This window comes from Heteronotia binoei, chromosome 20 (genome assembly GCF_032191835.1).
Source record: "Heteronotia binoei isolate CCM8104 ecotype False Entrance Well chromosome 20, APGP_CSIRO_Hbin_v1, whole genome shotgun sequence".
NCBI lineage: Eukaryota > Metazoa > Chordata > Lepidosauria > Squamata > Gekkonidae > Heteronotia > Heteronotia binoei.
In genome coordinates, this window is record NC_083242.1 from 11,758,454 (window position 1) to 11,779,501 (window position 21,048).

The following is a 21,048-nucleotide window of genomic DNA, read 5'->3' on the forward strand; positions in this document are numbered from 1 at the left end:
TGGGGGGAGAGTGTAGATGACTGGGGAAGGCAAGGGCAAAGCACCCTGTAAAAAGTCTGCCATGAAAAAGTTGCGAAAGCAACGTCACCCCGGAGTCGGAAACGACTGGTGTTTGCACAGGGCACTACCTTTTTACCTTTACTATATTGTGGACCAGACTATAAGCAAAATCAATGCAAAAATTATACAGATTGGAACATCACCAAACAACCGTAGAATATAAAGTCCAACTTCAGAGCAGTCCACTGCTGTATTCTTAGCCAAAAAGTCCGATGATATCCGGAGAAGACTGATGAAGATTGATGCCACGTTTAGTCCAACTTTAAATTCATAATTCATGAGGCAGCCAGCAGTCCAGTCATTGCAACAAGGATGTACGAATGCCTTGTTTCACTGTTGCTTCTTCAAGCTTCAGAAATCCATTTCGGAGACAAGGGTGTGAACATCACAACAATACAAGTCTCTTCAAGCCAATCAGTGCATACCTCTCAGTAGTAGCCCATCACACCTTTGTCTCTGAAATGGATTTTTGAAGCTTGAAGAAGCAACACTGAAACAAGGCATTCATACATCCTTGTTGCAATGACTGCTGACATTTGCTGAGTTTGCTCTCAGCAAATGTGGTGGAGTAAAATAAGGTGTATTATTGAGTGAGAAGAGTGAAGCAGTACAGCGGTGTGCAATTCTAGCTTGGATAAAGCAGGTAATGCAAAACAGGAAGTTCAGACCGGTTATGCCTGTAAGCTGATAGTACTTGGGGAAATGAAATTTAGTTACCTATGCATACAGAGAGCTAATCCAGAATTATTGTGAATGGTGTATTTATTTTATTTTATTATTTCATTCGATTTATATCCCGCCCTACCCCACCGAAGCGGGCTCAGGGCGGCTCACAACACAAAAATTCTAACAGTAAAATGAAGAATTAAAATGCATTAATAATCTACACAAGAAAAATAAGCAACAATTCATCGATGTGCTATGAATTTTTGATACGAGTAAAGAAATTGAATTTTCCATATTTATTGAAGAGAGCGTCTTTGTGGGACATTTGAGAATATTTGACCTTGGGGAAGAGGCATTTTCTACATGGAGTATCACTTTTTTGTAATTATGCCCAGAAGATGGCAAAAAAAACCTCCAGGATCCCTGGCCAACAGACACCGCGGCACCCAACAGAAGCACCATTTTGGGAACCTCACCTTGGGCTATGTTCAGCAATGCCCATCTGGTACCTCTGGAATGCCCACCAGCAGGGCACAAAAGCTGTAGCGCTCCCTTTGCTTATTTGCATGTCCTTTCCGCAAGTGTATCCGTCGACACTGTTTGACTTAGGAAGGTGTAAAGAGAGATTCTGGTGCAAAGCCTACTGCCTTCCTGAAGCCCAGATTCCAGTGAACCATATTTTCACATCTGGGTTCTTTCCAAAGTCTAGACCAGGGAGTGGCAAAACTGTGGCTTGAGAGCCACATGTGGTTCTTTCACACACACTGTGTGCCTCTCGAAGACCCCACTGCCCCATCGACCATCTTGGAGAAGGCATTTCTCTTTTGAATCACTTCTTCAAGCCAAGCCAGCCAGTGGCTTGGAGAATGGATTTAAAGTTAAAGTTGCTTTCTTTCCACCTCTTCCTCCATCTATTTTTTCTCCCTCCCTCCCTCCCTCCCTCCCTCCCTTCCAGCTCTCAAACATCTGATGCTTATTCTGTGTGGCTCTTACATTATGCAAGTTTGGCCACTCCCAGTCTAGATACATTTTGGTCACTGCTAATAAATCCTGAATCAAATCCGTGAGCCTTCTTCTGCCCTTGCATATTGCCTAGCGAGAAGATGTCTGAAAAATTATTTTAGTGGGTTATAGATAACTATTGTATGTCCAGGAAGAGCGACAAGGGACCAGGGAAATCCTGCACACTCGATCCCGTTGGTAGGTTAACCACATCGATCGCCACCCTCATAGTTTCCTCCTTTTTCCTTTTCTCAGCAGGAGAGGCTAAAAGCTAGCGAACAGCGAGTGGAGATGGAAGAGAAGGTCACGAAACGGAGCCTGGATAGCAGCAAAGCGGGTTTCTCCTCCTCTGGCTCTGGCCTCCTGCCCCGGAAGCCTCCGGTTCTGTCCCACAACACTTCCGCATCATACAGCAAGGCTGTGAGTCCCCCTCCCCTGTCTCCCAGAGCTTCGCCTGTGTCTGGGCTCAAAGCCGAGGTTATCCAAAAGATGGAAGAGCCGCCTACGCAGCCCGCCTTCTCCTATCCTGCTACTCCCATCTCCCATCCTTCTAGTCCGCCCCCTGCTTCTCCGCCCCCTGCCCCTGCCATCCCCGCAAAAGAGGAGGAGGAGCCTGAGAGCTTGGAGAAGAAAGAAATGGAGCGGGAGAAAGAGACCTCCAGTCCGTACCAGGCTTTGTTCCCAGGTAAGATAGGTGGGCCGAGTCCCCTTGCGTTTTATCCTTGTCTTCCTTTTTCTCTCTCCTGCTTCCCCCCCACCTTTTCTCTTTCCTGCCTGATTGTCTTCCTCCCCCTCCTCCCCAAGTGATATAGCCCCACGCCTTCTAGTGAAACACACAGCACTTAAGCTGCGTTCAGACACGGTAATCAACCACGGTTTGTTTAAGCCATTGTGTTAAAAACCCCGGTTAGTCTACCGGACGAATGCGTCAAATCATGGATTGTTCGCGAACCCTGGGCTGCCTGCTTCTCACCTTCTCTTCACCTCCACCAGGGAGGACATCAAACCTATGCTGGTGTCTCTGGCCAGGTCTCTTCCAAGGACAGAGCTGCTTGACAAACTGTGGTTTGCGATGCCTGACCTTGCAACAAACCGCAATTAGTACCGGCAATGGTTAACGATCCAGCTACAAATCCCAGTTTGAAATCCTGGGGTGATGCCACAATGCATTGGGCATATCACTCACTAGAATAAAACCCCGTTTCTAGGGCATTGGGAGCTGTGCCTCTCCCTTTAAAAAAAATTGGTCTTTTGACACTTCCTCCGAGAGCCAGCTTGGTCGAGCCATTGGCATGCTGGGCTGAGGCTGGGGAGATGGAGGCTGAACACTAGCTCAGTTAGTGCTTTTTAGCCTCAACTCTACCTTACAGATTAATCGGAGGGGTAAAAATAGCAATGCTGCTTGCCACTTCCAAAAAGAAAGAGGGACTATAAGAATGGGAGTTTTCTCACAAAGTGAATAAGGCACTTCCAGTGCACTTTAGTGATGACTCACAAGCAGATTTTGCCACTTCACAGTAAAACCCGTTTGCAAAGTAAATTGAAAGTGCATTATTCGGCTTGTGTGAAAGTGCATTATTCAGCATGTGTGAATAATGTCCCTCCAGGGCACTTTAGTGACAATTCGCAAGCAGATCTTGCTGTTTCACACAGTAAAACCCATTTGCAAAGCGGACTGAAAGTGCATCATTCAGCTCGTGTGAAAGCACCCGAATGTCTATAACTAATGCTAATTTTAATAGCAATTGTTTTTAAGGTTATTTTTGTGAACTTGAGGGCTAGAAACTTATTTGTTGCCGATTTGTGTGATGCAATTAGGAAACCCGCCTAGGGGAGAAGGAGAGACGCCTTATCGTGGATCTCTGTTCATCACACCAGCCGTTCCTTCTCTTGCAGAGATCCCTTCTGGGTATCCGTTCCAATCCCTGCCTGCCTCCTTCCGAAGGCACTACCCGTACCTCCTCCAGCCGACCGCGGCGTCGGACGCAGATGGCTTGGCCCCCGACATCCCACTGCCGACTGGGGATTCCGAGCGCATGGCCCTCTCTCCCAAGGTCAAGCCCATCCACCTCTCTCCGTCCAAAATCGTCCAACCCATCCAGGCTGTGGAGGAAGAGGAGTCCTTGGAAGAGCGGGTGAAGACCGAGGTCGAGATGGACGAGATCCAAGAGGGCGGCCTCTGCGAGCAGGACGTGGACTCTCTGAACATGGCGACATCCGTCGCGCTCCCCGTTCAGGACGTGAACGCTTGCGGCCTTCTGTTGCACCACCGCAAAGCCTTGAGCAGCGCGAAAGATGAAGAAGAACCAATCCAGGATTGCCAACCCGCGTATCAAGTGATGGCGTGCTCTGCAGAACTGGGAACCCAAGAAGATGCTGCCAGCGAGAGTGAACCTTGCCCAGTTCACTTGAGCTACGATGGGGGGGTGTTATCTAGGGACAGTGAATCGCCTAGGATGGGCCTCACGCCTCCGCCAGAAGAAGCTTCTCTCGCTACAGAACTGCCTCACGTCAACTCTCCCCAGGGAAGGGAATTTCCCAGCATGCCTCAGGAAGAGGGGGAGCTGCCCCTGGAAACTCCCAGCTATGGGAATGAGGACATATCCTGCCCGGTGCCTCCCACGGACATCCAACCGGATGACCCGCTGGCCGGCATGAACGCCTTGGCTGCGGCGGCCGAACTGCCTCAGGCGTGTTTGCTGCAGATGAGCGACGATGTGGTGCAAGCGGCAGTGGTGAACCTGGAGGTCTCCTCGAGCCTGCTGCCGGAGCACACTTTTCTGCAAGGGATCACGCTGCTGAGCGAAATCGCCGAGCTGGAGCTGGAGAAAAGAAGGCAAGAAAGCGAAGGTGAGCTGCGAGTTCAGGGCTGGGCTTCCTTTGCCTGGAGACCTGGTTAGCGCACTACAAGACCTATTTATGAGTACACATGGGTGGAATTCTAGCAGGAGCTCTTTTGCACCTTAGGCCACACCCCCCCGATGTAGCCAATCCTCCAAGAGCTTACAAGGCTCTTTTTTGTAAGCTCTTGGAGGATTGGCTACATCTGGGGTGTGTGGCCTAAGGTGCAAAGGAGCTCCTGCTAGAATTCCACCTCTGAGTACACATGCATCGGATCGGGCCCATTGGATGGATTGGAGGCAAGGGCTGAGTGAGTGTCTGTGGGAGAGAGGTTGTGTTTTGCTCACTTGCTTATTCTTCTGTGTCTTCTTCCAGGGCCACTAGTTATCCTTGTAATCTGCTGTGTCTTTAGAGTCACAATGGCCAACCAGTTCTTCTGGAGGGCCAACAACAGGACAAGGAGGCTGAGGCCTTCATAAGAACATCAGAAGAGCCCTACTGTTGTTGCACACTGGAAAGACGAGGCTCTGCCTTCAATACATGCTTGGAGAACCCGACTGTGGGATTATTTCCTCCTAAGTAAAATCTCAATTTATAGTGCTGATGCTGTGACAGAACGTACGGAATTTACCGTGTTCTGGTTCCAAATAGTGGAATATCTCACCAAACATAATATTCTCCCCCCAAAAAACGGTTTTATCTTGATATGCTCGATTTCTAATATGTTCTGGGCTCACTTTCTCTCCTCTGGTCTGAATACAGAAAACTGTGAGCTCCAATTAGTTGAGTTTGATTAACTGGATTCCTTAATAGAATATTGGGACAGTTATTTGTACATCCCTACAGTAGAATCAGTCAATAGAGTGTATTTTCACTGGATGCTCCTCAGTATAATTGTATGACTGCTCCTTGGTTCTCTATTTTATGGATTCCTCTTTCTTTTTCTTGTTTTTGTTTTAAATTTGTTTATTATATCCTCAGTAAGGCTGCATTATTTGAGGCGATAGATTACAGTGTTCTTTATTGTAAACTGAACCTCTGTTAATAAGAATCTGATTAATTAAAAAAAAAAAAGAGCCCTGCTGGACTGGACCAGTGAGGATCCACCTAGTCTGGCATCCCATCTCACACACTGGCCAACCAGTTCTTCTGGAGGGCCAACAACAGGGCAGAGAGGCTGAGGCCTTCATAAGAACATCAGAAGATCCCTGCTGGATGAGACCAGTGAAGGTCCATTTAGTCCAGCATCCTGACTCACACAGTGGCCAACTAGTTCTTTTGGAGGGCCAACAACAGGGCAGAGAGGCCGAGGCCTTCATGAGAACATCAGAAGATCCCTGCTGGATGAGACCAGTGAAGGTCCATTTAGTCCAGCATCCTGACTCACACAGTGGCCAACTAGTTCTTTTGGAGGGCCAACAACAGGGCAGAGAGGCCGAGGCCTTCATAAGAACATCAGAAGATCCCTGCTGGATGAGACCAGTGAAGGTCCATTTAGTTCAGCATCCTGACTCACACAGTGGCCAACTAGTTCTTTTGGAGGGCCAACAACAGGGCAGAGAGGCCGAGGCCTTCATGAGAACATCAGAAGAGCCCTCCTGGATCAGACCTGTAGTCCATCTACTCCAGCATCCCATCTCACATAGCAGCCAACCTTTTCCCCTTGGAGGGCCAACAACAGGGCATAGAGGCTGAGGCCTTCCCTTGATGTTGGCTCCTGGCTCTGAGATTCAGAGGCTAACTTCCTCTGAACATGGTGGTTCTCTTTAGTCCTATAACTAGTAGCCGCAGCTAGACCTGTCCTCCATGAATCTGTGTAATTCGCTTTTAAAGCCATCTGTGCCTGTGGTCACCGCTAGATAGATAGATAGATAGATAGATAGATAGATAGATAGATAGATAGATAGATAGATAGATAGATAGATAGATAGATAGATAGATAGATAGATAGATGGATGGATAGATGGATGGATAGATGGAAAGAAAGAAGGAAAGAAAGAAGGAAAGAAAGAAGGAAAGAAAGAAAGAAAGAAAGAAAGAAAGAAAGAAAGAAAGAAAGAAAGAAAGAAAGAAAGAAAAGGGTAGAGGGATAGATGATAGAGAGAGAGAGAGAGAGAAAGAAGAGGGTAGAGGGAGGGATAGATAGATAGATAGATAGATAGATAGATAGATAGATAGATAGATAGATAGATAGATAGATAGATAGATAGATAGATAGATAGATAGATGATAGAAAGAAGAGGGTAGAGGGATAGATGATAGATAGATAGATAGATAGATAGATAGATAGATAGATAGATAGATAGATAGATAGATAGATAGATAGATAGATAGATAAATTTACTGTCATTGTTCTCAAAAAAGAAAATGAGAGCAACGAAATGAGGTGCTCTTCCACAAACATACCAACACATCAACACCCCCCAAAAAGGACATATACATAGACCATTTAAATGCATCTAAAAACACATAACCATTCATAACCCTGCATTTAGCACTTGGATAGAAGCTGCCCTTGAATCTATTTGTCTTTGCCTTCAACACTCTATATCGCCTACATGACGGTAAAATCTCAAATAGCGATTGTCCCGGATGTGAAGGGTCCCTTAAGATCATTTGTATCTTCCTTCTACATCCCATATCATACAGATCCACCAATGAGGGGAGAGAACATCCACAAATCTTCTGTGCTCTCACCGTCACTCTTTGGAGCACCCTTCTCTCTGCTTCCGTGCAGCTCCCAAACCACACGCAGAGGCAATAAGATAAAATGCTCTCAATGGAACTACAATAAAAGGCAACCGGCAGACTCCCTGACAGTTGTTGTGATCTTAAGAGTCTTAAATAGTATAGTCGTTGCTGGCCTTTTTCTCTAGAGCTAAAGTATTTGCTCCCCATGTTAGATCCTGTTTCATAGTAATTCCCAAAAACTTCCATTCTGTCACCTGTTCTACTATAACCCCATCAATAAACAACGGCTGAATGTCCAGACTACTCTTCCTATAATCCACTATAATTTCCTTTGTCTTATTTACATTAAAAATAAGATTATTTGCTTTACTCCAGAGGAACAGCTGATGAACAAATATATCTTCTGGCAGAACACAGTGAGAAGAATTCCACATTTTAATCACTCTCCGTGTAAAGCAGCATTTTTCGTTTGTCCATCTTGAACCCTATTGACCATCCGCTTCCCTTTGTGAGGCTGGGTGTGGTGTCACTTCTCGTCACACGCTCATAATTTGCAGGGTCCTGTCCCACTGTCCGTGTGTGAAATGTTAAAAGTAGATCGCAGGTCTAGAAAGGCTGAAGACACGTGCCTGTCCTTGCCTGAGTGACCAGTTTTGTCTCTTCAAACTTAAGAGAGCTTTCCGGTCCGGCCAACCCTGGAGACCCTATTGGCTGCCAGCACTCAGATGCTGATGGAGGTCCTCTCAGACCCCTTCATGGACAGCCTGAGAAACATCCGTCTGCCTCGCGAGCTGAACCCCAACAAAAAGTACAGCTGGATGCAGAAGAAAGACGAGCCTGTGAGTAGTCCTTCGGCACTGGAGGGAAGGCAGATACGGGGCAGGGGGGAAACGTGCTAGGGTTGTGGGAGAATGGGGAATCCGTTCAAAGGACCTCCTCCTCCTCCTAGGATGGGAGACCTCCAAAGCAGGGCTTTTTTTTTTTGTAGCAGGAACTCCTTTGCATTTAATGGTTAAGGGGAGGTGGCTGTTACTCCACAGCACTGACAATCTCGCTGAACAAATACAACTGAAACGAGAAACATCAGAATAAATAGAGCCTCAACGTGCATCTCGGACTTTTAATGATTATAGAATGGAAGTGGTTTTATTGTATATTTGTTTTTAATATTTGATGCTGTTTTTATTTGTTGTTAGCCGCCCTGAGCCCGTCAGGGGAGGGCGGGATATAAATTTGATTAAATAAAATAAATATTAGGCCACACCCCCTGATGTAGCCAATCCTCCTGGACCTTACAGTAGACCCTGTACTAAGAGCCCTGTAAGCTCTTAAAGGATTGGCTACATCAAGGGTGTGTGGCCTAATATGCAAAAGAGCTCCTGCTACCAAAAAAGTCCTGCTCCAAAGAATACCCGGGCTGGGATGCAGAGGCAGACAATAGCGAGCCACCTCTCTGAAATGTCAGCCATGAGTTCCGGGCATACGTGTATGCACACACACACACATAAATTTTTAGGAACTTGGGTGCAGGGGGATATCAAGAGATAAAAGGAAGTGGTGGGGATAGAATTTTCTGACTTCACTTTGGGAAACACGGTCATGCAGCTTAAGGCTACTGGTGTGTCTCACTCTGTGTTGTCTATTCTTGCTGTTAGCAGCTTTCGGAGGCCTAAAGCAAAAGAACTTTTTTACTCCTTTTATGGGAGAGGTCGGGGTTTGAACTTGGGATCTTACAAACACAAAGCAAGCATTCTCGATGTGGTGGCATGGGATTCCCCGCAAGTCAGAACTCGCTGGAGATTCAGTCAGAGCAAAAGATCATTTTGAAAGGAACGATTGAACCTGGCTGCGTTCCTTTCAAAAATGCCTTTGTCTTGCTTTTCAACCGGAGGCGTCTCAAGGCAGTCAACAAAATCAGATTTCCTTGAAACGACATTCCAGTAAAAGCAACCGAGTCAGTCGAAATATTAAAGGAAGCATTAAAGTCAGTTAAAAAAAAAACTCCCCAAACTCTCCAGAAATGGGGATAAGACATCAGCCCAGAAGGATAAAAGTAACCTAGATTTATTTTTATGCAGGTTCTCTTCCCCTCCCCCAAAAAACCCCCCCATGCAAACAGAAATGATCAAATCAGATCTAATATAGCAGGGGTCCCCAACCACTGGTCCATGGACGGGTGCCGGTCCGTGGCGTGCTAGCAACCGGGCCACACAGTGAGGCCAGACCACCTCTTTATTCCACCCGGGTCCTGGGCTGGGAGAAGGGGCAGCAGTGCTGTGACCTTAGCCTACTCCTCATTTATAGGCCCCCGCTGATCAGCTGATCGGTGGGGATCTTTAAATGGAAGGGGGAGACAGCAGAAACAGCCCCAGCTTCTCCTCCATTTAAAGACCCCCATGGGGGGCAGGGATGAGGCGCGGTTGGGGGGCAGCCTGGGATGGCAAAAAACCCAATGCCGTGTGTCCCCCCCCCCCCAGTCCGTGGAAAAACTGTCTTCCACAAAACCGGTCCCTGGTGCCAAAAAGGTTGGGAGCCACTGTAATATAGAACAGAAACAATCACCTCCAGACCCTGTTAAAAAAAATTTTGACCTCGTGTCACAAGTTTAGGAGCCAGCCCTGACCTGGGACAAGGCCGATCTGGTCAGATCTCAGAAGCATTAGGCATGCATTAGGATGGCAGACCTCCAAGGAATACCAGGACTGGGACACAGAGGCAGGCAATAGCAAGCCTCACTAGGGGGTTGCCAGAAATCAGCCATGACTTTCAAGCATGTATATGCACACACAAAAAATTTAGGAGCCCAGGTGTGTTCTTGTCTATTTCTGACCCCCTTTCCATCCTTCCCCCCCCCCCCCCAAATCCTTTGCTGGCTGGCTCCCGTCTTCATCTTAGATGTACTCCATCAAGTCGGCTATCGAGAACATGGATGCCATGGAGCTGGACTACAGAATGAGGCTGGCCGAACTGCAGCGGCGCTACAAGGAAAAGCAGCGAGAACTGGTGAAGCTGCAGCGTCGGAGAGACTCGGAGTAAGTAGCATGGACCCCCCCCCCTTTCTTGACCGACCGGAGGGGCACCCACACATCGTCTCAGCCTTCCCAGTCCCCCTCGTGGTACACTAATGTGCTGAAATTAGGCATTGAAGAGGGACAGGCAATGCCCCCCCCCCCTGGCTCGGGGACATGAGCCGTGCCAGTCGTGTTTTAGGACTGCGTGAGATCTATGCTCTTGTTAGCCTTCCTGGAGAATTTGGATTTTTGTGTGTGTGTGTGTGTGCCGGTCAGCGTAGAGGTTTGCCTATGGATGGAGGCGCATGATTCGGTTTGTTTTGGTTTTGTTCCAGGTTTGGGGTTTCTTCAAGGCTTTCCTTCCCCCCCCCCCACCCCACCCAATGCTTTATTTTTACGTTTTTAGTTTTGCTTTTGGTTTAACAGTCAAGCGTGTGGTTTTTTTAAAGGGAAAAGCATGACGAGAAAAGTAGAAGCTTGGGAAGACGAGGCCCGGGAAGGCCCAGGAAGAGGAAGCACGGATCCATTGCTCTGTCGCCCCCTAAGGAGAGAGGGAAGAGTGACGGCAGGAGCGGAAAGTAAGGCTGGATGGCGGGGGAAGCGGGGCGTAGTAGGGTCACCGTCCCAGGCTGGCGGGGTGGGGAGACGTGATGTCAGGTTGGCGGCGGCTGGCATGTCACGTGCAAGGTTTTTTGGGGTGCGGTGCCACAGCTAGCCTGCCCAGCGGACGGGGCATGAGGACAAAGCATGTCCCATGTAGCGGGTTGACAGAGTCTAGCCATCCGGCACGTGGCACGGATGAACCGAGCAGGATGGAAAGATGATGCAGTGGTGAAGCCAGGGCTGGAATTCTAGCAGGAGCTCCTTTGCATATAGGCCACACCCCATGATGTAGCCAATCATCCAAGAGCTTACAAGGCCAGTTTGGTGTAGTGGTGAAGTGTACAGACTCTTATCTGGGACAACTGGGTTTGATTCCCCATTCCTCCATTTGCAGCTGCTGGAATGACCTTGGGTCAGCCATAGCTCTCGTAGGAGTTGTCCTTGAAAGGGCAGCTGCTGTGAGAGTCCTCTCAGTCCCACCTACCTCACAGGGTGTCTGTTGTGGAGGAAGAAGATATAGGAGTTTGTAAGGCTCTCTGAGTCTCTGATTCAGAGAGAAGGGTGGGGTATAAATCTGCAGTCGTCGTCTTCTTTGGTAAGTTCTTGGAGGATTGGCTACATCAGGGGTGTGTGGCCTAATATGCAAAGAAGCTCCTGCTAGAATTCCACCCGAGTGAAACTATAGAATAGCAGGTGAGGAGGGAATAAACCAAGGCCCCCAATTTAGCGCATGCGACTCTGAGTCTTGTGGTGAATTCTGGGCTCTCCTGGGGTCCCAGAAATCCACCACGTATCCGTGTTGATGTTGTGATCTCGCCATGGTTCCCAATGTTTGCTCTTCTCCTTTTTTCCTTCTCCCTCCCTCCCCCCCTCCCCGGTCTCTTTTGTACAAGGTTAGAATCTTGCTCCAGGTGCATGGATTATTCCAGTTTGTTTTCAAGGTTTTTAAAAAAATTTTCTTTGCAAACTTGGGGGAGGTTAACGGATTTCAACCAGACTGTATGAAGTTGAGCTTGTAGCGTCGTTTCAGGTGAAGCCAGTTGTTAGCATTGGCGGTGTGCTCGATGGGAGTTATTACCAAGGATAATCAACAGCAGTCTTGTTTGTCTGTTTCTTGCTGTCTGTCCTGTGTGTCTTTTACAGATCTTCACCCCTCCTTTGTAATGTTGTGTTTTGTTGATCTGCTGTGGTCTCCTGGCAAAGGAAGCTCAGTGCTACCTGGAAATTTGTGTGACTGTGTGTTATAGGGAGCAATTGCCTTCATCCAAGGAGTTTGAAAAACAGGCTTTCTGAACCCAAACGAATACTGATTTTGGTTTTTCGGATTCCTTTTTCTTCGAATGCTACTTATTTATTAGCAACCCTTATGGACAATACTAACAGTTGTAACATATTTTAAAGAACAGGGATGCAACAGTAAATTAACACTGAAGGAAGAACTCACAATAACATTGGCGGTACTCCAAAATAGGCATACTTGGATCACCAGCTTGGTGTAGTGGTTAAGTGCGCAGACTTTTATCTGGGAGAACCGGATTTGATTCCCCACTCCTCCACTTGTACCTGCTTATGTGACCGTGAGTCAGTCACAAGTTCTCACAGAGCTGTTCCTCTCAAGAGCAGTTTCTGTCAGAACTCTCTCAGCTCCACCTACCTCACAAGGGTGTCTGCTGTGGGGAGGGGAAGGGAAAGAAGATTGTAAGCCGCTCTGAGACTCCTTTGGGTAGTGAAGAACGGGGTACAAATCCAAACTTTTCTTCTTCAGCAGCAGGCATTATGTGGAATCACACCATATAGATTTCAGGTGATTGTTGAAATATTCGTACTGCATAAGTTTGTGAATGAAGGTTTATGTTGAGTAAACTATCATTTCCGCTGCTTCTAAATAAGGCTCATATAATCTGACAAGCATTGCGTGTTCAATAATTTGTATGTATGTATGTATATATATATATATATAAAAAATTATTGAACACGCAATGCTTGTCAGATTATATATATATATGAGCCCTGTGGAGCAGAGTGGTAAAGCTGCAGTCCTGCAGTCGGAGCCCTCTGCTCACGACCTGAGTTCGATCCCAGCGGAAGCTGGTTCAGGTAGCCAGCTTCAGGTTGGCTCAGCCTTCCATCCTTCTGAGGTTGGTAAAATGAGTCCCCAGCTGCTGGGGGGAAAGCGTAGATGACTGGGGAAGGCAGCCACCCTGTAAAAAGCCTTTGGAATTCTGAGACATCACGGTGGGCGTGCCTACAAAATGGCTGCCGCAGAAGGCGGAGCCAGCCACAAAACGATTGCTGCATCGGACCTTCAGTCACAGAGCGCCGCTGCTGACAAAGCAGTGCTTTAAAAAGTTGCACAGCCAATCAAATTGCCACTGGCCAGTCGGAAGCCTTGCTGGGGAAAAGCCCCGCCCTGCCTCGCTTACTTATTCTAAAAACACTTGAGCCAGAAAAGGTGTCAACGGGCATCCTCTCACAGGCACGTTGGGGAGTCCTGCCTTTTGACCTTTTGCATTTGGAAACTCAAGCGGATGCTAGCTCAGACCAGGGGTGTCGAACTCATTTGTTATCTGACAGAAAGGAGGCCTTGTTGGGATGTGCCATGTCGGGTTGGGCCATGTGTGTACCTATTTAAGATCAGGTAGCAGAGATATAAATTTTATAAAGAACACAGACAAACACAAGTAAAATTTTAAAAAAACTTTAAAACATGCGTAAAATGTTAGCACATTGGTCTTAAAGATGCTTTCTTTGTATTTCTCCCATGGAATCCAGGAAACTGGGCAAAGGAAGTTCTGGCTCTTTCCTTCCTTCCCCAGGGGACTGGTGGGGGAGGAGCCTCAGCTAATAGAAGGATGAGAGTCTTGGCTCATTAGCTCTGCTGTGCAATTGAGAGAACCTGGAAAAACAAGCTCCACCTCCCCCACTTCCTCCCCAAGGAATGAGCCTCAGTCAATGGAAAAAAATAGAGGCTTTGCTCTGTAGCTCCTGTGCGATTGAGCAAGCCTGGCAAAGCGAGCTGTTATGCAGAAGGAAGCAAGAGAGAGGGAGAAGAAAGCAGATGACAGCCAGTTGCTCGCGGGCCTGATAGGAGCCCTCTGGGGGCTTGATTCGGCTCCCGAACTGCATGTTTGACACCCCTGGTCTAGAACATTGGATCATGTTCAAGAGGAGCTTTTACGGATCTTTGGTTTTTTTCTTGCTTATTTCTCCGATCCTACAAGACGGCCACGCTGGATCTCGGTCACACTGATCCCATTTTGTCTGGTTTTCAGGCTGAGCAAGTCCTTGCTGCTCTCCGAAGACTCAGAGGCGGGAGAAGGAACGAGGAAAAGGCACAGGGGCTTCCTCCTGGACGAGGAAGAGGACACGGACAGCAGAAGTGGGAAGGCGAAAGGGAGGAACCGCAGTTGGGACGAGCACGACGTGCTGGCCAGCTTTTCCACCGAGGTTGGTACCTCTCCTGCCCAGGCGAGCTACTGCCAGTTGGCAGCGCTTTTTTTTATAGCAGGAAGTCCTTTGCATATTAGGCCACACCCTCCTGATGTAGCCAGTCCTCCTGGAGCTTACAGTAAGCCCTGTAGGAAGAACCCTGGAAGCTCTTGGAGGATTGCCTACATCAGTGGGGTGTGACCTAATATGCAAAGGAGCTCTTGCTACAGAAGAAGCCCTGCCAGTTGGGTTTTCTGATGTGTGAAACCCATTTTTTAGCTCAAAAATTTAGGTTCGAGTCTTATACGAACGTATCCAAAAGGGAAGTGTCACCAGATGCAAAGCTTCTATGTGTAAATGCTGCTCTTGCATACATCGAATTTACGCTTAGCTGCAGTTTGGAGAAAAGTTAGGACCGAAGCATCTACTCTACAAAGAAAAGGCGAAAACATCCGAAACTTTCTTTTCGGATTAGGAGAAAAGGGCACGCTAGATATCGAGTTACATTTGCCATAGACAGGGCCAGCTCTGCCGCTAGGCAATCGTCTAGGGCGCCGGCTTTCTGAGGGGCACCAAATTGGGTGCCTCCAGGTGACTTGGTGATGTTATCAGTGCAGGGGGAGGGGTGCGGCAGAAGGTTAGCCTTGCCTAGGGTGCCAGACAGTCTAGGGCTGGCCCTGGCCATAGAGAACGAAGACTGAGAGATTACTTTCTCCCTCTCATGTAATGCTAGTTCTTGGGAGCAACCCGACAAGCTGAGGGGTAGTAGGTTCGTGACAGATAAGAAAAGTCCCAGAAGGCATAAACCGGCCTATGGAATTTACTGCCACTTTAAACTTGAGATGGCTTTAAATGGGGACTGTGCTAACACCAGTGAGTACAAGCCATGATGGATATTTTATTTATGGAAACTCCATGTTTAGGGGCAAATGTACTTCTGAATATACATTTTTGGGAGGGTAATAGCATGCAGAGGGGAGTCTGGCTTTGTGCTTTGCTCTGTAGACCTCCTAGAGTTCTCTTGGCAACCTCTGCTGGAAGCAGGATGCTGAGACCAGATGGACCATTGGTCTGATCCAGCAGGGTTCTTGATCTCTTCTTAGGGTTTCCAGAACATTCTTTAGGATGCCGTGAAGTGCAAATATGGCCACAGAGTGATGCATTCTTGGGGAAGCTTCACCTCAGCGGACTGGAATGTCACAAATGATGTTCCATGATGGGATCAGTAGGCTAAACCATCTCGGTTACCTTAATTTATGTGACAAATAGCTGTGAGGTACATTAGGTTCACAGGCAGATTTATGGATGAGGATTTGAATCTGGGTGTGGAATGAGTGGGATATTCACTTAGCAACAGCATTGCAGACCGCAGAGTATGTAAGATGGCCTGTGTGCTAGGAGAAGCCCTTGTGAGTCTAAGGAATCAAAAACACAGCCCTTGAGAAAGTATTTTCTGAGTGTGGAGGAATTGTAAATTCTCCAAGGCAAGGGCGCGAAACTTATTGGGTGGTATATCATTGCTCCGTGATCTCTTTCCACAGGGCTAAATGATTTACCTCACGGAATTGTCTGAGATATGAGGCAGCTCTCCTTTGAAAAAATTTTGCTAGTCCAAATTAAAATGCACTTGGGTTTTCCTCAGAAGTTCCTTACGTGTCCTAATTGAGGAAAACCCCACTCGCTCTATTTGTTTGCTCAAAATTTCATTGGCAACTCTGTGTGAAAACTGAAGTTACTGAGGGTTGACTTTCTCCTAATATCTGAGGTTTAAAATCATAGAGTTGGAAGGGATTTCCAGGGTCCAACCCCCAGCTCAATGCAAGAACTTCACAAATACCTCCCCCCCCCACACACCCCCAATGACTCAGAAGATGTGGGAGGGAACCCTCCAGGATCCCTAGCCAAATTGGCCTGGAGAAAAAAAAAAATTGCTTCCTGACCCCCACGTGGCGATCAGCATTTCCTTGGGAGTGTAAGAAAGGGCCACGAGAACGAAGCCCTGATGCAGCCCTTCCTGCCCTCCCTTTCACGATCTGCCTAAGTTCACAGAATCAGCATGGCTGTCAGATGGCCGCCTAGCCTCTATATGAAAACCTCTAAAGAAGGAGACAATTCACCGCCACCATCGACCCCACCATGTCAAATGAGAAGGGGTCTGAAAAGTAAAAAAAAAAATATGACATGAACCCTCAGTAAAGTTCAGGCACAAAATGCACCCTAAAATGGTGGAAGACATCCTACTTTTTCCCTCTCATCCTAAGGTAACTGAGAGTAACAGTGTTACATTTCTGGGAGGGTGACAGCTGTTAGATTTTGAGTCTGGTAGCACCTCCGAGACCAACATGAGTTTTGGGGTATAAGCTTTCGAGAATCAAAACTCCCTTCTCGTTGTGAGGAAACTTCTGCCAAGGAGGTCCTCGAGGAATACTCTTTTCTTTTGCTAATTGGCAGCATGTGAGGAAATAATACTGGAATTTACTCCTTCCCCTCTGTCATGGGTTTCCAGTTTCACATCTAGGTCTGCCTGTGGTTTTTCAAACTGTGTTCTGTGGCAAACTGTCAGATTTCTTGGAAGCTTCTCGGCAACGGCAGAAAAGGTGCCCCGAAAATAACTGCTTTCCCATCACAATTGATCTCCCCATTCAATATGCAGACCCTTCCTGGTTCGCCAAAGAGATCGGGAAGGTCCAATGGGACTACTCGGTGTCACGTAGGAGCCGAGTGTGTGTGCCCTTGAATTATACCCCAGAATCCTCTGTGGTCTCCTGAGGGGGCTCCGTGGCAGACAAAGTCAATCCAGGAAGGGTTCCCTGAAGGCCAAAAGGCCGCTGAACTAGGTGAAGTCAGGCATAAGGGGAGAACAACAAAAGGTGTTTGCGAGTGAACAACTCTGTGCTTGTTGCGCCCTTTCCTTCTCTGCAGCTAAAGATTAAGAAGAAGAAGCTAGCCTGTGACCAGGAGCATCTGGTGAGCAAGCTGGACAAAGCCCTCTCGCTGTCCAGGCACAGCAAGTTGAAGTCCCCTTTTAAGTGCACGGGCAGCTCCGGAGGGAAGCAGAAGAATGGCGGTTGCGGGGGCAGCCGATACCTGTTGCCCCGCAAGGAAAAGAAGAGCCTGTCCAACACTCTGAGCTTCTCCCTGAAAGCCTCCAAAGAAGGTAAAAGCAAAATGGCGGCCAAAATGAAGAAGATGGAGGTGGGGCTAAAACTCAAGGGTCACCTGAAGGTTACTTCTTCACCAGCAATATCTGAATTTAGCAGCTATTCCTACAGTAAGTAACTTAAGGGTTGTTGTTTTTTTCCCGTTTGTGTTTTGGGTATAGTCAGAAGTAAAGGTTCAATCTTGTATGTCTCACAGTGACTGCAGCTGAGTTTTGTTTCATGGTGGGCTGGGAGGAGCTGTTTACCTAGGCGTGGTCACATCTGCAAGATCTCAGGCACGTGACTTTGCTCAAAATGGGGGAAGGATTTATTTCGGTCAGCCGTTGCAATTAACGATTGCATGAATTCCGTCAACTGTATTGTAAACAGAAGAGGAGAACTAGCTTTCGGTTGGTCTTTGGAGGCCCAATCCATAGCACTAGAGCATTTACTTATTTGGTTTTTATCCTGCCCTTTCTGCGAACAAGCTCAGTAGTAGTGGGGAGGCTGCTTTTGTGTGGTAGATACCATACTTTTTCTAGTGAAACCTATTAAAGGGAATTAGGAAACACTTCTGAAACCAGCCTTGCCAATCCCTGTGGAAATGTAGCAGCAGCATGGGAAAGAACTCTATAATTTGGCCAGCTGTGTAGTCGTAGAAGCAACCAGAGTGGTGTGGGATCCAGGCTAAGGGGGCGAGCTGTCATACCACCCCGGTAATCTGTGAATATGGCATTATATTGGAGTCACATCTCCACATGCTGGCAATTGCTGCTTGACTGTCTTTCTGCACTGGCTTGGATTTGACATAATGGCACAGGACGGGGCAGGGTGGGGGTGGGGGGAGAGGTTTAGATCGGGGTGGGCAAACTGCAGCTCTGGAGTCAAATGTGGCTCTTTCACATATATTATGTGGCTCTTGAAGTACCAACTCCCCCAGCTTGGAGAAGGCCAGCAGCTTGGAGAAAGCATTTAAAGTTACAAGTTGCTTTCTTTCCACCTCCACCTTCCTTCCTCCCTCCCTCCCTCCTTTCCTATCTTGCGGCTCTCAAACATCTGAGATTTATTCTATGTGGCAAATTCGGCCACCTCTGGTTTAGATTGTTTCCTTTTTTTCAGCTACTACCTCTGGAAGGTGATTTTTGGAAATTTTTCAGGGAAAATTTTGCCGTGATGGTGGTGGGGGGAGGACCTAGATGTCTTGAGAGGATGTGGAATTTGCTGTAGTATATCAAACAGTTTTTTTCCCCCACTACCCCCCTTGTGCTGTTATACAGTAACCATTGAGACAGATGTCAGCAACAGTAATTTGCTGACTCAACTGTTTAACGAACCTCTCCCCACTCCCTGCCCCGAAACTTTACTTTGATTGCAGATACAGACTCAGAGGAAGATGATGAATCCCTGAAGGATGAATGGCCCTTCCAGACCTCATCCAGTGCCAGGATGAGGCCCCCCAGCCTGTACAGTGCAGCGGGCCAAAAGACCAGCAAGATCGCCGGAGGCTTCAAGCCCTCCAAGAAGGGCTTACCCACTGCTAGGACTCTCAAATCTAAAATGGCTGCCAGCCGGAAGCAGCCATTTTGTATGGTGCCCAGAGAGGCCGAAGCCGGATCTTCCTTCAGCGATTCCTCGGAGGACTCGTTTGATCAAGGTTATAACAGATTATAAGGTTATGACTAGATGGCGAGGTTATAACTAGATTAATAACGCAAAGGAAAAAAAATCAAATAAGCGTCCACGTTTCAAGTGATTGAGTGTGTGTGGGAACGGGGCGGAGGGGAGAGGGTTCTGTGATCCGCCATCTTGGATAGTCTCATGATTGGCCATTTTGGGTGACAATCATTTTTTTTTTAAAAAAAATTGCCTCTGGCTCTCTTTTTCAGTATACCTTTTATATAAACAAAAGAATCTGTTTTTGTGTCACTAATGCTTATTATTTTATTACTCGCCGACTCTTCTTAGAGCTCTCCAATCAACTGGGGGTCTAGTCTCTGCCTTAACCTTCCTTTTCTATTTCCCATCTCCTCGTCCTCAACTTCCCCCCCCTCCCCCCGCGACCCTTCATTTCCTGTTGCTATCACTGTTGCTGTTACGTGGCTTTTATTATTATTATTATTATTCTCATTTTAATTTAATTTTTGGCATGTGTAGAGACTCGGGAGGACGTTTGTAAAACTAGACTACGTGTTATGTGGGAGCGGTTCCCCCCCTCCCCCGCCCTCCTCCCCGTGATGTTTGTATTGCAATTTGGTACCAAGCTTTGTATTAAAAATATCCAGTCTGTTTTTAACTAAACCCGTCTGCCTTGTCTCTCTTCCTGTGTCTCTCACTAGGTGATATAGCTTGACGCTTCACTCCATCCCGCTGTTCCCTCATCACTCCCAAAGAATGTTAGCAAAAGGACTTAACCCAAATTGTGATGTGTTTTCTCTATTATTCAAATATCCCTGGCTTGCAATTCGCTTAAGGTGGCTTTTATTTTTCAGGAGGGGGTGGGGAAGCAGATCTATACATTGATTTCTCCTTTTTCTTTGAAAGGGAACACCGTCTGTTCACGTTGTTCACAGGTGTTATTCAAACAGGAGCTTGGTCCCCCCCCCTCATTTTTCTTTTAAAATGTTTGTGGGGGGTTTTCTCCACAAAATATATTTTGGAAAAGAGATGGGAAAATCAGTGAGCTTGTTAGCTTCTTTCTTTCTTTCTTTCTTTCTTTCTTTCTTTCTTTCTTTCTTTCTTTCTTTCTTTCTTTCTTTCTTTCTTTCTTTCTTTCTTTCTTTCTTTCCCTCTTGAAGTCTAAAATGAAACAGTTTTTTCACTGTCAGATCTAATTGGGGTCTAATCAGTTTAAACAATGCGAGACTCTACCCCCCCCCTTTATTCCGCATTTAATTTTTAAAGTCAAGTGGATTATGAATATTTCAAATTGGGCACCAAGCTGGAGTTGCTAACCTCCCGGTTGCTGGAGATCTGCTGTTACAACTCATCTCCAAGCAAACCAAGACCAAATCACCTGGGGAAAATGGCCAGTTTGGAAGGTGGACTCTACGGCATTATAGTAGGGTTGCCAGGTCTGTGTTGGAAAATACCTGGAGACCTTGGGGGTGGAGCCAGGAGAGGGTGAGATTTGGGGAGGGGAGGGGCCTCAGAGTACAATGCCATAGAGCCCACCCTTCAAAGCAGCCATTTTCTCTAGGGGAGCTGATCTCCACCAGCAGGAGATCTCCAAGCCCCACCTGGAGGCTGGCAACTCTATGCTTATACCCTATCGAAGTCTCTCCCTTCCCCAAGCCCTGCTCTACTCAGGCACAGTGCAGGGGGAGAGATTTGTCTGCAGTGGGGCCTTTAAAAAATGTCTGCTTTGTATGAGTTTGCCTCTCTCTTGGAGAAGGGGGGAATAGCGAGAGAAAGAGAGAAGGGCAAGTGATGACTATGTGGGAAAGGGCATCTAGACTACAAGGAATTTCCCCCTGTGTTTTAGAGTTCACTCATTATAGAATAACAATGACACAGAGAGAGAGAGAGAAATCATTTGAATGAGCCCCTCCAACTTGGAATCTAATCGGCCCATAAAAGCATGGCTACTCTGAACTGTAAGCTGAGGA

At 47.2% G+C, this 21,048-nt stretch overlaps 2 protein-coding genes across 2 annotated transcripts in view; one reads left to right on the forward strand and one right to left on the reverse strand.

Annotated features, from left to right (window-relative positions):
- The window catches only part of TNRC18 (trinucleotide repeat containing 18), a 141,945-nt gene that overhangs the window by 83,230 nt on the left and 37,667 nt on the right, over nt 1-21,048 (forward strand). The window contains 8 exon segments of the mRNA XM_060260759.1: nt 1,987-2,413; nt 3,547-4,589; nt 7,935-8,099; nt 10,156-10,292; nt 10,721-10,849; nt 14,147-14,321; nt 17,226-17,574; nt 18,819-19,097. Of these exon segments, the coding sequence (XP_060116742.1) occupies nt 1,987-2,413; nt 3,547-4,589; nt 7,935-8,099; nt 10,156-10,292; nt 10,721-10,849; nt 14,147-14,321; nt 17,226-17,574; nt 18,819-19,097 (2,704 nt within the window).
- Nucleotides 9,434-21,048, reverse strand: part of WIPI2 (WD repeat domain, phosphoinositide interacting 2) — a 236,297-nt gene continuing 224,682 nt past the window's right edge. Inside the window, exon 13 of the mRNA XM_060260764.1 lies at nt 9,434-9,446. The gene's annotated coding sequence lies outside the window, so the exon portion shown is untranslated. The remainder of the gene's footprint in view (nt 9,447-21,048) is intronic.